This window comes from Sus scrofa, chromosome 2 (genome assembly GCF_000003025.6).
Source record: "Sus scrofa isolate TJ Tabasco breed Duroc chromosome 2, Sscrofa11.1, whole genome shotgun sequence".
In the NCBI taxonomy this organism is placed as follows: domain Eukaryota; kingdom Metazoa; phylum Chordata; class Mammalia; order Artiodactyla; family Suidae; genus Sus; species Sus scrofa.
The window spans coordinates 88,839,756-88,857,709 of NC_010444.4; the positions used below are offsets into that span (position 1 = coordinate 88,839,756).

At 45.8% G+C, this 17,954-nt stretch overlaps 1 protein-coding gene across 2 annotated transcripts in view; it reads right to left on the reverse strand.

The window, feature by feature from the left end:
- Positions 3,248-17,954, reverse strand: part of SERINC5 (serine incorporator 5) — a 149,075-nt gene continuing 134,368 nt past the window's right edge. The window contains exons 9-12 of one of the 2 annotated variants that reach the window (XM_013994946.2): positions 16,809-16,875; positions 12,530-12,569; positions 11,727-11,871; positions 3,248-8,210 (exon numbers count right to left, since the gene is read on the reverse strand). In XM_013994946.2, coding sequence (XP_013850400.1) covers positions 8,063-8,210; positions 11,727-11,871; positions 12,530-12,569; positions 16,809-16,875 — 400 coding nt within the window. In that variant the 3' untranslated portion in view covers positions 3,248-8,062. The remainder of the gene's footprint in view (positions 8,211-11,726; positions 11,872-12,529; positions 12,570-16,808; positions 16,876-17,954) is intronic. The other variant, XM_021084491.1, reaches the window with a different exon arrangement.

The window sequence follows — 17,954 nt, forward strand, 5'->3', positions numbered from 1 at the left end:
GGTTCGACCCCAGACAGGTGTAGTGGCTTAAAGGATCTGGTGTTGCACAGCTGCAATCGGGTCACAGCTGCAGCTCAGGTTCAATCCCTGGCCTGGGAACTTCCATATGCCACTAGTGCAGCCATAAAAACAAAAAGAAAAAAACCTTGTCTTTAAGATTGCACATACGGGATTTTCTTTTTTCTTTTTCTTTTGGCCATGCCTGTAGCATGTGAAAGGTCCCAGGCCAGGGGTCCAGCAAACACACTGGATCCTTAATCTGCTGAGCCACAAGGAAACTCCATGGTTTTCAATTATTTTTCATTTAACAATACACTGAAACACAGGAGTTCCTGCTGTGGCACAATGGGAACAGAGGCATCTTATGAGCACTGGGACTTGGGTTCTTAGGTTCAATCCCTGGCCCGGTACTGTGGATTAAGGATCTGGTGTTGCCGCAGTTTCGGTGGAGGTTGCAACTGCAGCTTGGATCTGATCCCTGGCCTGGGAACTCCACATGCCTTGGGGCGGCTACCAAAAAACAAACAAACAAAAAAAGAATACAGTGAAAGATTCAATAAAATATTTCTCAGCAACACTATTTCATTAGCTACTTATCATTTCTAAGAAGCCACAAGTATAATGTGGCCTCAGGGTCAAGATAAAGATCTCAGAAAGACTGAAGAAAGTGCTTCTCAAATTCCCCTGGCTAGACAAAAGGTTTCTGAGAATCTTAAGTGTGTCTCCTCATCTCAGCTAGATAAAAGGGCTTTTGCAAGAATAAGAATATTGTCACATAGCACTCTGACCTGTAGCTCAAAGTGGCGTATCTGGAAGGGTCACCCCATGTTTTTAAGAGAAAAGAACGAACAAAAGCACCACCAGCTTGTACTCAAAGGGACAGGGACAGAGAGAGTTCAAACTGAAGCTACAGGGGTCCTAACCACTTATAGGCAGGAAGCGGGCTTAGCAAACTATTCAGCTACAAATTAGCCCTTTTCCTAACAAAAAGGAAGAAAGACCCAGAAGGTGGAGCTAAGAACTAAGTTAGGTGCCATCACTTGAGAACTCTGAAGACCAGTTATCTGCCTTCCATGATCTTAAGGGTGATGTCAACAGGGACAGAATAATTGCGACAGCTAATCCCTTCCAAAAGGTGGGGATGAGCGTATGTGGAAAGCAGGGAAATCTGAACTAGGTTTGTAATTCAGTTAACAGGGTCACCTTCGAGTAGGTTTTATGAAAGGAGGACAAAGGATTCAGCAACATGGAAGCTACTGAAAAGCAGTTTGCAGAAGGGTGTGTGGGAAAGCCTTAATGCAGCAGGTTCACTTCAAGAGTGAGTAGAAGAAAGGACAGCAATGGTAGGAGCATAGTTTTTGGATCTTCTGAATTCCCATATGAAAACAGAGCAACAGGATAGCACAGCCATGGACAATGTTTACAACGAAAAGTGGTGAACCTCAAAGCACAAAAGCCTGGAGACCTGAACAGTATCAGCATGTGTGTGGGAAGAAGGAGGGGAGGGGGACAATCGAATGACAAACACATAAGAATAGTAACGATGGTGGATGGTGTTGCCAGGGTTTGGTGGGAGGGGGAAACAGAGCTGCTGTTCGATGGATAGAATTACAGCTTCGTAAGATAAGAACAACAATGTAGACGTACTTAATGCTACTGATTGTACACCTAAAAATAATTAAGATGAGAAGTTCCCACTGGGGCTCAGCGGGTTAGGAACTAGTATCCCTGAGGATACAGGTTCAATCCCTGGCCTCGCTCAGTGGGTTAAGGATCCGGCATTGCCATGAGCTATGGCATAGGTCACAGATACGGCTTGGATCTGGCATGGCTATGGTGCAGGCCTGCAGCTGCAGCTCCAATTCGACCCCTAGCCTGGAAACTTCCATATGCCACAGGTGTGGCCCCAAAAAGACAGAAAAAAAAAGAGTAAATTTTATAGTATGTGACATATATTATTAAAAAATTCAGGATACTAATCTCACATACAACTGAGGATAGCAGGGCATTCCCACTGTGGCTCAGCAGTAACAAACCCAACGAGTATCCACAAAGATTCAGGTTCGATCCCTGGCCACACTCAGTGGGTTAAGGATCTGGCGTGGCTGTGGCTGTGGTGTAGGTTGGCAGCTACAGCTCTGGTTCAACCCTTAGCCAGGGAACTTCCATATGCCACAGGTTCGACCCTAAAAAGATGGGAAAAAAAGGAGAGCAGTATCAAGATTAAATCATACAGAAAGATATTTTAATATAAACAAAAATATTATTCAGTACTACTAAAGAAATTTTTAAAAACCTATACAAATGAGAGGTATGATCATAGGTCAGAAGACTTAATGTTGTTATGATGTCAATTCTTTCAAAATGGATCTAATACCTCAGAGCCACCTCAACTGAGGAACAGACAAATTCAGTCTAAACTCAAAGGGAAATACGAAAGACATAGAACAGCCAAATCTTGATAAAGAAGAGCCATGTCAGAAACTTTACACTAATCTTTTTTCTTCCTTTTTAGGGCCACACCCATGGCATATGGAAGTTCCCCGGACAGGGGTTGAATCGGAGCTGCAGCTGCCAACCTACGCCAGAGCCACAGCAACGCCACATCTGAGCTCAATCTGTGACCTACACCACAGCTCACAGCAGCGCCAGCTCCTTAATCCACTGAGCAAGGTGAGGGATCAAACCTGCATCCTCATGGATGCTAGTCAGATTCTTTACCCACTGAGCCACAAAAGGGAACTCCCCCCTTTTTCTTTTTGGTCTTTTGTCTTTTTAGGGGTGCACCTCAGCCTACGGAGGTTCCCAGGCTAGAGGTCTAATCGGAGTTACAGCTGCCAGCCTCGGCCAGAGCCACAGCAACGCGGGATCCAAGCCGCGTCTTCGACCTACACCACAGCTCACGGCAACGCTGGATCCTCGACCCACTGAGCAATGCCAGGGATCGAACCTGAAACCTCATGGTTCCTAGTCAGATTCGTTTCTGCTGTGCCACGACGGGAACTCCTCCAAAAGGAACTCCTACAATACCTTTTTTAAAGACTTACTATATAATTCAAAAATGAAACAGGCCATAGGGGCTGTCAGCGGGGAGGAAAGCAAAAAACTTGTTTTCCTGTTTCTATTTCCATTCTCTGGAAGCAGAACAGACTCTCTGACGTTTAACGGAAAGCAACATCTTTGGAAAACACTACCCAGAGGACTTCAGTTATAAACGTATCATTCAAAAGAAGGGAGAAAAAACAAATTATTTTTCCATTTTCAATTTTATTCAAGTACAGAGTTAACAAGTTTAAGTTTTCTACATAGGAAATGACGGGTCAACTTCAGACGCTTTGTAGAAAAATTAGCATTCAAGAAAAAAAGAACAAATATAAATCCGTATTTGCCTTTGTGACTGAAAGAAAAAAAGTAACTATTTTAAAAGTTATCAAAAATTCAACCTTATCTGAGACCATTATAAATTTCAAACAGTAGATTTACCACACACATTACGTTTTTAAATTCAACATAGCAAAACATAACCACGTAATTTGGCTACATCTAATTATTTCAAAAAAGTTTTAAAAAATTAACAAAGTTGTGACTATAAAACTTTTGTAGTTTTTTTTTTTTGCAAAGTAAAAAACATTTAAATCTTTAATAAAACAAAACAATCCTTAAATTTCTTATAAATAGCTCTCAAGACATATATTACCCATCTGCTGCAAGCTTTTTTTACCTGAGAATTTCCCAGGATCCTTCACCACAAAGGATTTCCTTAATTCTCCCCAAATTTCACTCACATAAATATGATTCAACACCTATAGAAGTGGATGTGGACAAATGCATTCTTTTTTTTTTTTTTTTTTTTTTTTTTTTTGTCGAACCCACGGCATGCAAAAGTTCCCAGGCCAGGGATCAAACCTGGACCACAGCAATGACAACATGGGATCCTTAACTGCTAGGCTACCAGGGAACCCTGACAAATGCATTCTTAATCCATCGTTCCCCAATTAAGTTTTTGCTGAAAGAATTTTGCTGTCAAAAAAAAGAATACCTCTTTGGTAAAAAGCCAAATAGTTTTTCCCCCATTCAAAATGGACACCTCTGCAAATGTTTTACTGAGGAAGGGAGAGAAGAGAAAGAGAAAGAGTATTAGAATGGCTAGTGTTGGTTCAAAACATTGTGAAAACAGCTCTCCGGTCTTGCAAAGCAGGTCTAACATTGGAGCGTGCATCACTGCCTTGAATGCAGCACTGGATTAGAAGGTCTGAGGCTTCAAAAATACACTTCAATGGCAGGAAACATGGTTAAAAACAAGGTCATGGGGATTTAGCAAATTAACAAAAATCCCCTGCAGAAAATGCCATGAGCCCGGGGGCATCGGGCACTGTCCTTGAATAATGAGGGCCCAGCGTGTTCCCTGGACCTGTGGGGTCTTGTCCCAAGGCTACACTCTTCTTAGTTTTAGCTTAAACCCTCTTTCATTTCCAAGAGGGATAGAACATGACCATACACCAAAATGAGATGCTCTTTAGAAAGGCGGTCAAGGGAGAAAAAGCTCTAGGCAGCTTAAACGCACACAGCTCTGGAATTCCCTTTGCAGGGTAACAGAAGCACCAATGGTAGTAAACTTTCGGCCAAAATTAAATTAGCACATAATCTTAAAAAGGCAGAAGGTGACAATTTGGGGATGGGGGGTGGGAATTAGTACTACACAGAGCTCATCATCCATCATCAAGGTGCCTCTGAGCAACTGGAAATAAAACAACAGGGTGTGGGAGCCCCTGCTAGCCACAGGGGATGGGCACCCGAACCCCAGATCCTCAGTAACCCCACCCGCCATCAGCCCATCTGCTCTACAAAGGAGCTCTGAACACTTCTGGCCAACAATTCTTTCAAGCCATTTCCCAAGAAACTGTGAGGACAAAAAGCAAAACCAACTAACTGGGATCACAGAAGATTCGACCCAGTAATGACACAGCAGGGTTTCCAAAAGCCTCTGACCAGCCTCTGCCTGGTCTGCAGGCAGGTGACATGTCTACGCATACACAGCAACACTCCCAAAAGAATCCTTCCCGCTACTTAAGTCTCTTTACTCGTGAAAATGAGAGGGGAAAACATTTCCACATCAGATGAACAGCACAGAGGAAGCAAGCATTCACGGTTTTTAAAAATCTTCAGCTTTCTTCGATAAAGGAGTCTGACCAGCAGCTCTGGGAATGCACTTTTAAAATCGGGTATAAAAAACTGTAGGAAGCAAAAGTCTATTATTTAAAAAAGATTATCGGTGAGTTTACAAATGAACATCGTCCTTACAGCAACTCAAAGAGATTGGCACGATTTTTCCAGTTCTTAAAACACAATAGCACAAAAATGGAGGTCCTTTAAACCCATGAATGTTGACTGATCACCTGAGTATTGTTTGCTACAATTAATAATCATGAAAGTCAACTTATTTATATGCACTCAGAGTATGTCCACATCTCTTGATCTTTCACATAAACTTGCTTAAACTTTGAGCTGACAATAAAAATTAGAGTGACTGTAACTCCATCTTTAGAAGGGAACATCATTAAGCACAAACCAAGTCTCTCTTTGTCTTTTTAGGGCCGCACCTAAACATGGAGGTTCCCAGGCTAAGGGTCAAATCAGAGCTATAGCTGCTGTCTTATGCCACAGCCACAGCAATGCAGGATCCAAGCCGTGTCTGCAACCTACACAACAGCCCCTAGCAATGCCAGATCCTTAACCCACTGATCGAGGCGAGGGATCGAACTCTCAACCTCATGGTTCCTAGTCAGATTTGTTTTTGCTATGCCACAACAGGAACTCCCACAAACCAAGTCTTAAGCAGCTGGAGAAAATGTAGGTTGGTGGGGGAGTGGCCAGGGAGTGGGAGAGGTAGTAGGAAGGCAGTTCCGAGGGCCTGGCCACCGTAACGTCCTTTCCCTTGGGTCTCCCCCTGAGCTTTTTTCTGCACAGAGAGAGCCCAACAAAGGTGAGCTAAGGAACACAGGGCCTGGTCAGCCTGCCCTTGGCCTGCCATAAGGGCCAATTCTAAAGTCACGCAGCTGGCTGCCAGACCCCGCTAGACCCCAGCAGGAAGAAAACACAATGAAACCAGGTACTGGGGGCAGGCTCTTGGCCTGCTTTGCCTCTTGGTCTTTGCTCAGGCCAAGTGCGACTTACCCAGAGCCCCGTGACACCCACCAGCCTCTGCGGCCACCTCTGCACACCACCCACTGCCTCCACCTGCCCGACCACAGAGCTTCCACACCCATGGGCTTAACCAGGGGCTGGGACCCTAGAGGATCTTTGCACCACTGGGTTCAAAGAGCTCCTGGCCTGCAAAGAAATCTGATCAAGTTCACAGAACAAGGCTCTCTCACACATACAGTGAGTGCCTTTAAAAAACCCGACATCTCCAGCACTGTAAATAAGGCAAGATCTCGGAGGAATTCATGCATGCTTTGCCGCCTCTGCCTGTTTTCTTGGGAGGAGGGCAAGGAACTGGGTGGAAATGAAGAGCTGGACGACCTTCCCGGGCCAGCATTTTGGCCTCCCACAGCCCAGCTGAGGCAGGACCCACATCGGCCCAAGGCACGCAAGAGGGCGCAGAGAGCGGGCCACATCTTTTCACTCTTGGCCCCTCTCTGCCAGGGTGCCGAGAGGATTCTTTCCCTCTGTGTGAAGTATAAGAGGCAGGCCCCCACCGTGTCTCCAGTGGGGTCTCCAAGGGACTTTGCATGACATAAACTCTCCCTGACTGCATATCAACACCGAAAATGGGTGTTTTCTTGGGCAGGTGCCTGGAGTCAAGTCTTTCTTAAGTTACCACCCTCGAAGTATGTATTTTGGAAATTTCTGTGGCTTCTGCTTATGGCTTAATGAAATACCTCCCCACCGACCTTTTCTTCTAAGTCTATTTGGTCACGTCGACAACTTGTATAATTAAGAGGCCTGGTCAGCCCCGTTTGAGGTGCTGCCTGTGATCCTCACCTTGGTCAATCTATCCCCCCAAATCATAATGGACGTTAACAGTGTGATCACGTCACAGATCTGGAAAACAAAAGCCCTTTGGCATTTCCAGTTTCAAAGGCCTCAAGGGGAAGAAAACCTGGGTGACTTTAGGAACGGAAACAGGGGTACAGCAGGCTTCAATCAAGAAGCAACTCCCCCAGGAAGCTCCTAAAGCATCACTACCATCAACCCACAAATAAGTAAGAGCTACAGCCCCCCATCCTTTCGGCAGAGAAAACAACACGAACACTGTTCTGGAATCATGAGAAAAAACACCACGAGTAAGAGTCAGATTACTGCAGTAACTCGGATCAGGTGGTGATAATCTGGTGAGGCAACCACATGGCTGATGATGGCAAGTTGTGCTTTTTTTCACATTAGAACAAAGACGCTGAACCCAGAAGGGAAGAGGGGACCCCCTGGGAAGGGTACGGGTAGAGGGAAGTCTGTGATTCCCAGCATCACAACCTCAAAGGGAAACGTTTGGGGGCTGGGAGGAAACAGCACAAGGGTGGAGTTGAAAGCAGATGCTTCCTCTTGGATCCAATAAATAGCAGGGAACCGGGAGCAGGGGTCCTGCAGGCGAGGTGTGGGAGAGGGGGCTGCATTCAGTCAGGGGCTAAGAGCTCCAGAGTTTGTCCTGTTTTTCTATTTCAAGGAAAGGAAGAATAGGCCACACAAGGCAAGCTTGTATCCCTGTGATAAGATATTGTGCTCCAAATTCTGTTTGGGTAAAAACATGCAGAAGGAAACTACTAGCCTAACCGCTACCCCAGTTTTGAGGGGGTAAAACACATACAAAATGGAACTCAGGAGCAGCCCAGGTGAACACTGCAATCCTTTGGGGACAAATTGGCAGTTTCTTTCCAATTTCAGAATTCAAAAGCTAATCAGGTGATTCCCCCCAGCCCAGAGTTTTTTTAGACCCACCGAAGCCAGCTAAGGGAGGCCAACTTGTCACAAAGTACCAGTTACTGCTCAGACTCCTGGGACATTTGTTCCAAGGATGTCGCCTCCAGCCTGCAGGCCTGTGGAACCAGGGAGATGGGTGGGACCTTCACACGGAGAACTGGGGAGAGGGACGGCAGAGGGGGGCGATGAGCGTGCCCAGGTACAAGAGCACGCATATCCAGCAGGAAGCCATCTTGACCCAGAAGATGGACCAGCTCCCGCTGAAGAAGCTTTCAATGTTGGCACTTTCGTAGCTGCGGAGACAAGAGGCCCAGCTGTGGTCAGAACAAGTATCTTCCACTAAGTGTGTCTCTCCCTGCTTCCACCCCCCTCCAGCCTTTTTCCTCTGGCAACTCCATTCAGACATAATTCACATCCATTTGAAGTATACAATTCAGGAGTTCCCACTGTGGCTCAGTGGGTTTTGAACCCCACTAGTATCCATGAGGATGTGAGATCGACCCCTGGCCTCGATTAACCCTCCTTAATCAGTGGGTTAAGGATCCCGCATTGCCATGAGCTGCGGTGTAGGTCACAGATGCAGCTCGGATCTGGGGTAGCTGTGGCTGTGGTGTAGGTTGGTGGCTACAGCTCCGATTCAACCCCTAGCCTGGGAACTTCTATATGCCACAGGTGTGGCCCTATAAAGACGAAAAAAATATACAATTCAGTGGCTTATTTTATGTTCACAGACTTGTGTAACTACCACTACAATCAATTTTAGAGCATTCTTATCACCCCAAAAAATAAAACCTGTGCCCTTGGGGAGCAGCCGAGAGGCTGCAGGGGATTCTGCTGCTGGCGCTAGACCACAGCACAGACAGCAACTAGGCTGCAGCTGCCAAGAACCCTGACCTGTCTGCTCCCTGCACTCAGAGCTTTGGTTTTGTTTTGGTTAGCCAAGGAAAGAAATGAAAATAAAGCCAACTGCATTTGGAAAAAAAAGAAAAAAAGAAACCCTGTGCCCTTTAGCTGCCCTCCCCCCATTCTGCCCCTCCTCTGAGCCCCTGGCACGCACTTATCTACTTTCTGTCTACATGGCTTTGTCTATTCTGGACATGTCGACATGCAGAGAATCATGTGGCCTCTTGTGACTGGTGTTTTTCACTCAGCATAGTGACCTCCAGGTGTACCCATGTTGCAGCATGTAATTTTCCTGTATTCCTTTTTGCTACTAAGCACTCTTCCATTGTGTGGGTAGAGCACCTTTTGTTTATTCATTTGTTACCTGATGCACATTTTTTTTTTAAGGGCCTCACTCAGGTTCCCAGGCTAGGGGTCGAATCGGAGCTGTAGCCACCGGCCTACGCTAGAGCCACGGCAACGCGGGATCTGAGTCACATCTGCAACCTACACCACGGCACAAGGCAATGCCAGAGTCTTAACCCACTGAGCATAGGCCAGGGATCGAACCCATGACCTCATGGATGCTAGTTGGGTTCATTATCTGCTGAGCCACAACAGGAACTCCCTCTGATGGACATTTAGATGTTTCCATTTTGGGGCTATTATGAATGATGCTGCTACGAACATTTATGGACAAGTTTTTGTGTGGACACACTTGTTTTTCACACCTGGGGTGTATCATTAGGAGTGGAATTGCTGAATCATAAAATAACCCTGCATTTGGCATGTTGACTAATTGCCAGACTACTTACCAAGGCAGCTGCACCATTTTACCTACCAGGAGTACGAGAGGACACCAGGTCCTCCACATCCTTGACAAGACCTGTTTTTTTGTTTTTTTAGGTTTTTTTTTTTGCCTCAACTATGGTTCCCTTCATCATTTCTTAAGCTTCCCAAGCCAAATTTGCCAGGAATTCTCAAATTATCACTGGGAAGCATTAGAGGTTTTAACAACCTCTTCTTCCTCAGGAAGAACTTCCTGAGGGAAGCCTTCCCCATCTCGCTATTTGAAACCACCGCCCCCTCATCCCCAACTCCACGGGGTACTCCTCATTCCTCTTCCTCATTTTATTTTTCTCCCCAGTAGTCACTACCCTCTGACACACTGGATTTGGTCTGGATCACCATCGGTCTGCACCATTAAAATGCAGGCCCTGCCTCCCACGGCAGCATAGCACGGAACAGCCACTCAAATGTTTGTTGCACAATGAACCTAAATGTTTATCCCAAGTTATTCTTTTTTTTCTTTTTTGGCCGCACCCCCTGCCAACAGAAGTTTCTGGGCCAGGAATTGAAGCTGAACCCCAGCTGAAGCCTACATTGGATCCTTAACCCACTTCATCGGGGGTGGGGGGGAAATCAAACCCGTGCCTCAGCAGTGACCTGAGCCAAGGCAGAGACATTGGATCCTTAACTCATTGTGCCACAGCGGGAACTCCCTAAGTTATTTTTAATATCTATTCAGGTATATCCTAATTGACAACAAATTATGATTCAATACAAAGTTTGGATCAAAGAAGGGTCCAAAAAAATAAAAAAGAAAGTCCATATGGAGTTCCTGTCGTGGCTCAGTGGTTAACGAATCCGACTAGGAACCACGAGGTTGTGGGTTCGATCCCTCGCCTCGATCAGTGGGTTAAGGATCAGGCGTTGCTGTGAGCTGTGCTGTAGGTCGCAGACGTGTCTCGGTTCCTTTGTTGCTGTGGCTGTGGTATAGTCCAGCAGCTGTAGCTCTGATTCGACCCCTAGCCTGGGAACCTCTATATGCCGTGGGTACAGCCCTAAAAAGCAAACAAACAAACAAAACAAACAAATAAACAAAAAAATCTCCATGCAATGACAAGGAAAGTTAGGCCCAGCATGTACTGCTATGTTTAAAAAAACAAAACTAAACTAAACCCTCAAAGGGGAAAATATGTGTAATCACATTTATGTTTAAAAAAACTGTATAGACTTAAAAATAGAGAAGAAATGAAAGGATACATGCCATAGTGTTAGCGGTGGTTATGTGGCAGAGCAGGGGTCCACTGTTACTTTTCATACTTTCACATTTTAACTTTTTTCGTTTTTTTATTTTTTAAATTAAAAAAAAAATTTTTTTTTTGGGCCACAGTGTGCAGTAGTTTGATGCAGGATCTCAGCTCCCAGACCAGAGACTGAACACGGGCCTCGGCAGTGAAAGCACTGAGTCCTAACCACTAGACCACCAGGGAATTCCAACATGAGTTTTTTAAGAAAGGTGATTCAAACTTTTATAATGAAAGTCTAAAAATAAAATAAACTTTTAAAAAAGACAAACAAAATACAAAGTAGAAAAAAAGAGTATCTTCTCTTCCTAAAAAGCAAATGATTGTGGAGTTCCCATTGTGGCTCGATAGAGTTTCCATGAGGATGCAGGTTTGATCTCTGGCCTTGCTCAGTGGGTTAAGGATCTGGGGTTGCCTCAAGGTGAGACATAGGTTGCAGATGCAGCTCAGATCCAGCATGGCCATGGCTGTGGTGGAGGCCTGCATTTGCAGCTCCAATTCAGTTTGCCACAAGTGCAGCCTTAAAAAAAAAAAAAAAAAGCAGATTTCCCATCATGGTGTAGTGGTTAACGAATCCAACTAAGAACCATGAGGTTGCAGGTTCGATCCCTGGCCTTGCTCAGTGGGTTAAGGATCCGGCGTTGCTGTGAGCGATGGTGTAGGTCGCAGACGCAGCTCAGATTCCGTGTTGCTGTGGCTCTGGCGTAGCCCGGAGGCCACAGATCCCATTAGACCCCTAGCCTGGAAACCTCCATATGCCGCGGATGCGGCCCTAAAAAAGGACGGAAAAAACAAAACAAACCTTCCAAAAAACATCGAGGACAATGGGCTACTTACTTGAACCAGTTGGTGATGGTCATCATCACATAGAGGGAAGCCAAGAAGAACACAAAGTGGAAATAGGAATAGGTGTAGACGGTGCTCTTCTTCTCATCGTAAATGACCCGAGGGCCCTCTTTCACATTCTGCTGCTCTTCGGTGTCTGTGAACCACAAAGCAACCACAAGCTCAAGGCATGACCACATGCATGCTTACTGCTTCCACAAAACCATACTTGATAAATTCCATCCCAGGGGCTGTTGCAGAGAAAGTATGTCGAAAACCATTTGCACCCTCAGTCAATGTCATCTATGGCACAGGCCCCAAACCTCTACCTCACCCCCAGAATGTTCCATAACAGGAGGAGTTACCTCATATCACATTTATTTTAACTGACAAGAGCCCGGAAAAACATAAAATTTAGTATAAGCGCAAAAGAAAGTAAGAGCAGAGCAAGAGTCCTTAAGCCCCTGGGATCTTCCAATCCAAGGAGAAAAGTAAACTGAAATTTCCACATTTTCATTCCTTTAAAAAATGTGCTTCCTGCTCCTCTAAATCTCACTGTGTAATTTAACGACACAGTGAGATTTAGAGGATAAATGTGAGCCGAAATGCAGACTATTCCTTGCCTGCCAGAACACCAACACAAACAAATCCCAGCAACTCCTCGGGAAGAATGTATAAAGTACATAAACAGTAAACCAGCTTCCGAATAAAAACTCCCCTTTACCACTCAAGTGATTGGTGTCTGAATCCTTAACGCCTAGAGCTACAAGTCTGTAGGGCCTCACAGAGGCACAGCAGCAAAGTTGGCTACTTACCCTCTCCACCAGAGCTGAAGCAAAAGCAACACCGGGCTACCTGGGAGGGCAAAACCAACAAAGTCAGAAGGGCTGCTTTCCGCTTTTTTATTTCCCCATCAGTAAAGCACTAAAAGCCACCTACGCACCAAACCTTACGCATCAAAACTACACGCCAAAGCCTGAATTGCACATTTTATCCCTTAGAAAGGTTCTAAGTGTCTGTTCTTCCCAGATGCTCTGGGGGCTGTGATAGGAAGCACAACGACATGGAGGTGAGCCACTCAGAGTCCCTTCAAAGGCGCTCCCTTAGCCACTCAAGAGCTGTAAGCAATCTCTAGAGTAAGCAGTCTCTAGAGGTCAGCTCCGGGCTTTGTCTCAGCTGCAGAGTCACCCTGCCCTAGAGCAAGCCCTTGCTGGGCATCCCTGGTGGAGTGACCGCTCGTGGCAGGGGTGTAAGGCACAGCCAATGGCCCCTGGGGGTAGCTCTGAAGGGTCCTTATCTGCCCTGATCACCTGAGGGGTCAGCAGTGGCTTGGTCCAGCCTGCAGTGCCCTCTGACTTCACTTTCTGCCCAATTCTGCCCCACTCCCTCCCCTTCTTCCACAGGTATTGACCCCTAACAAACATTCTACACATCAGGTTCTGGCTCTGTGGCTGCTTCTGGAAAACTCAACCTGCAACACAGAGTGAATAAGACAAGTTCCCTCATTCACAGAGCTCTGCTCTACTTGCTACTTCATTACAGCCTCTTGGCGCCTGGGGCTGGGTCATTACGTTGTTTACAGTTGAGGAAGGTGGGGTCAGGCAGGTGGAAAAACCAGCCTGAAGTCACAAAACTAGCTTAGTGACAGAGCTGAGAGGTGAAGGCAGGATGGGAACTCCAAGGTCTGTGATTCACAAGAGGCAGTAGGTAGTGTGAGTGATGTCTAGGAGATGGTAGAACCACCAGTATCAGAGAGGGTAAGACTATGGGATCTGGGAGTTCCCGTCGTGGCGCAGTGGTTAACAAATCCGACTAGGAACCATGAGGTTGCGGGTTCAGTCCCTGCCCTTGCTCAGTGGGTTAACGATCCGGCGTTGCCGTGAGCTGTGGTGTAGGTCGCAGATGCGGCTCGGATCCCGCGTTGCTGTGGCTCTGGCATAGGCTGGTGTCACAGCTCCGATTGGCCCCTAGCCTGGGAACCTCCATATGCCGCAGGAGCGGCCCAACAAATGGCAAAAGACAAAAAAAAAAAAAAAAAAAAAGACTATGGGATCTGGAGCCAGGAGACTACCCACATTTCCTATTAAAATCAGGCTCTGATGCACATCAGAACTGCTATGAGATACCTCCTCACACCACCCAGAATGGCCATCATCAATAAGTCCACAAATAAAAAATGCTGGAGAAGGTGTGGAGAAAAGGGAACCCTCCTACACTGTTGGTGGGAATGTAAATTGGTACAGCCACTATACAAAACAGTATGGAGAGTCCTCAGAAAACTAAATATAGAACCGCCATATGACCCAGCAACCCCATTCTTGGCATATATCCAGACAAAACTTTCCTTGAAAAAGACACATGCACCCGAATGTTCACTGCAGCACTGTTCACAATAGCCAAGACATGGAATCAACCTAAATGTCCATCGACAGATGAATGGATTAAGAAGATGTGGTATATACACACAATGGCATACTACTCAGCCATAAGAAAGAACAAATGAATGCCATTTGCAGCAACATGGATGGAACCAGAGACGCTCATACTAGGTGAAGTGAGTCAGAAAGAGAAAGACAAATACCATATGATATCACTTATATCTGGAATCTAATATATGGCACAAATGCATCTTTCCACAGAAAAGAAACTCATGGATATGGAGAACAGACTGTGGCTGCCGAGGAAGTGGGATGGACTGAGAATTGGGCGTTAACAGATGCCAACTATTGCCTTTGGAATGGATAAGCAATGAGATCCTGCTGAATAGCACTGGGAACGATATCTAGTCACTTATGATGGAGCATGATAATGTGAGAAAATAGACAGAATGCTATAAACCAGCTCTAATGGAAAAAAAAAATAAAAATCATTAAAAAAAAAATCAGGCTCTGAACTGACTACCTCTATGGAGATTGGAGTGGTGGGGACAGCAAAGGATGAGATGCTTTCCTCTGAAGAGTCTTTGGTACCTTTTGAATTTCATACCATGTTTCTGACCTACTCAAAACAATAAATTTAAAAAGAAATCAGGTTACAAAGAAGCACTACAGATGCAAGAAGGACCCTGTTGAACAGAATAAAAAGCAGTACCTGTACTAAGACAGTCTGGGAAGTGCTGGGTCTTCAACCCTCTGGCTGACAACATTTTTACTACAAAGAACAGACAGCCAGGGCAAGGACATGGAGCCTTCATCCCACTCAGACTCCTCAAAGCCAAGCCCTTGCTTCCTCCTTCCTGTGTCAAGGAAACTTGTCATAGAGGGACTGGCCTTGACAGGATCTTGGATCAAGTGACATAGTCTAAGAGTCATGAATTTATTTAGTGGGTACAAGAAACGGTAGGCGCGGGGGGGTGGGTGGGAGGTGTCCTCAGCTCTTTTGAAGACTAAGTTACCACAAGAAACGACAAATGTGTATCCTATAAAACGTGATGCAAGGAGTTAACCAACCAATTTCCGTCCTGCTTGCTCTCCAGTTCAGAGAGAAACACTGGGGCTCTTTCCTTGGAATGAGAAGAAAAACATCCTCTCTTAAATTTAACCCGGAGACTTGCTGTTCTTTGCACTTTAACTCTATACACAATAGGGATATTGAAACCAGAGGGGGGGTGGGGGTACAACCTCAGCAGGGGGCCACCCAGTCTGTGGAGAGAACAAACGCCTGCCTTCTTGAGGCCATTCTCTTCTGTATAATAGGCAGTAACTTATTCAAACTCAGCACAGTTTTCTCCTTCTTTAAGTGACAGATAGAGCTGGTGAATGATACTGGCAGATGGACAACCCCTCATAATGGTCCACTATCTCCAGGTCAGGTGCAGGGGAGGCCCATCCCCAGAGCCCCAGCTGCAGAACAAAGTGCCCATATCTGGACAGACAGCAAGGCTCTTCCTCCAGGGAAAGCCTGGAGGATGCAGCCAGGGGTGGCGTGCCAGGCAGGGGCAGCACGCCAGGCAAGGCCGGCAGTAGGGCCATCACAGAGCGGCTGAGCTCTTGGGCAGCGGTGGTTAGGAGAACTTTTGGAGCAAGGGTGCATGGTTTACAAACTGGTAAATCAAAAGTTTAAAAGATATAACTTCTCTGTTTCTCCCTTCCTCTGTAAAATGGAGATAAAACCTTCCTTGGGTTTCTCTGAAGATGATAGGAAATCACAGACGTAGCACTTAGAACAGTGCCTGGCGCACACCAAATGCTCTCAAGTCTTAGCTATCATGGGAACTTCTTGTTCTTTCTACACTTTTGGGTTAGGGCTGAGTTTCCTCCTGGCTGTCTCCATCTAATTAGATCTTTCATGGCCTTGGTAGAAGTTCCACTGAGGGCCCCAGAAAGATTTTTGCACAAGAGAGAAAGTGATAGACATTCTGCTGATCAATGGACATCTGTTATCCACGGGGTTCTCAGGATGCCCACTGTTGTTCACCCTTCTTCACTCGGGGAAACGGCCACCTGCTGGAGCTGATGCAGTGAGCAAGGTCATATACAGACAGTGCTCAACAGGGTGGCTCAGAGCAGAAGCTTGTTCCTCCCCTTCTCCATTTTTCTCTCCTCCTTCGAACAGCTACTACACAACCTCACAGTTGTGCCATGCATGGAAAGCACACACAGGTACAGACTGGGGAAAGGGCTAGAGGTTAAAAAAACCCATGCACATTCTGTTTTGGCAGAGGAAAAGAGCAGAGAGCAGCTTGACAAGCTACCCAGGCCGCTGGTGAGAGGAGGGTGGCCAGATGCCACACTGGAGGCCAAATTTTTTGGAGGAAAATTGAAGGTTTACTTTCCCTTTTTTGGCCCCCCAGATGGAAATTCCAGGGCCAAAGATCAAACCTGTGCCACAGCAGTGACCTGAGCCACAGCAGTGACAGTTCCCAGATCCTTAACCCACTGAGCCACCAGGGAACTCCTCAAGGATTTATTTTAATCCCACAGTATATTCAGCACATTTCTTTTTCTGTAAAAAAACTGTGTTCCTTCTCAAGGAGCAAAATGGGATCACGGAATGCAGACCAATAAAGTTGCAAATAAAATAAACATATACAAAGCTTTCCTGAAAAACAGGTCTTCTGAGATGGAGCAGGACCAGAAAAGGACATGAACTTACTTCCAGTTCAGGAGCGCCGTATCGCCCTTGCAGAGCATCGGAACTCGATCTTGTCGTCGATGTCAAACTAAGAGACAAACAAAAAGGTCAGTGGAGCACATAACATATCATATCACATCCAAGGAAGGCAGAGCTGCCTGGCCGAGGCTCCAACAATACACTCTAACCTACAGTTCTGCTTAAATCAAAACAGTCTATTTTAGGAGTTCCTGTTGTACGTGGAGCAGCGGTTAACGAATCCAACTAGGAACCATGAGGTTGCAGGTTCGATCCCTGGCCTTGCTCAGTTAAGGATCCAGCATTGCTGTGAGCTGCGGTGTAGGTTGCAGACTCGGCTTGGATCCCGAGTTGCTGTGGCGTAGGCTGGCGTCTACAGCTCCCATTCGACCCCTAGCCTGGGAACCTCCATATGCCGTGGGAGCGGCCCAAGAAATGGCAAAAAAAAAAAAAAAAAAAAAAATACAGATCCCAAGAAATGGCAGAAAGACAAAAAAAATTTTTTTTAATATATTTTAATATCTCACTTTATTCCAAAGCTGGCTGACCGATTCAACAGCCAATGTCTTTTTATATGGGTTTCATCAGATTGTTTTATGCAAAGAGAAGTTTATAGGCAAAAAAAAAAAAAAAAAAAAAAAAAAAAAAAAAAAGATGGTTTTTGGTCCTATTATTTTGGTTTTCACTACTGGTTTTTGCCTCTCCTCCCTCCCTCCAGTGCCAAAATAAATTTCAGATTTCACTTTTATCTTTCCTCCCACTTTGACCAGCTGCACTTAGAAGGGACCAAAAATAATGAAAGAAGCCAGAAATGGCGATAAGACGTGAGGGCATGAAAAGCAAAGCATGTCAAATTTTCTGTGATAATCCGTCTTTGGCAGAACAAGGTTTTTTGTTTGGAAATTCAGCACAGAGTAGTTATTAGTATGATTTTAAAAATTTCTTCCTTGGGGAGTTCCCGTCGTGGCGCAGAGGTTAACGAATCTGACTAGGAACCATGAGGTTGCGGGTTCGGTCCCTGCCCTTGCTCAGTGGGTTAACGATCCGGCGTTGCCGTGAGCTGTGGTGTAGGTTGCAGACGCGGCTCGGATCCCGCGTTGCTGTGGCTCTGGCGTAGGCCAGTGGCTACAGCTCCGATTCGACCCCTAG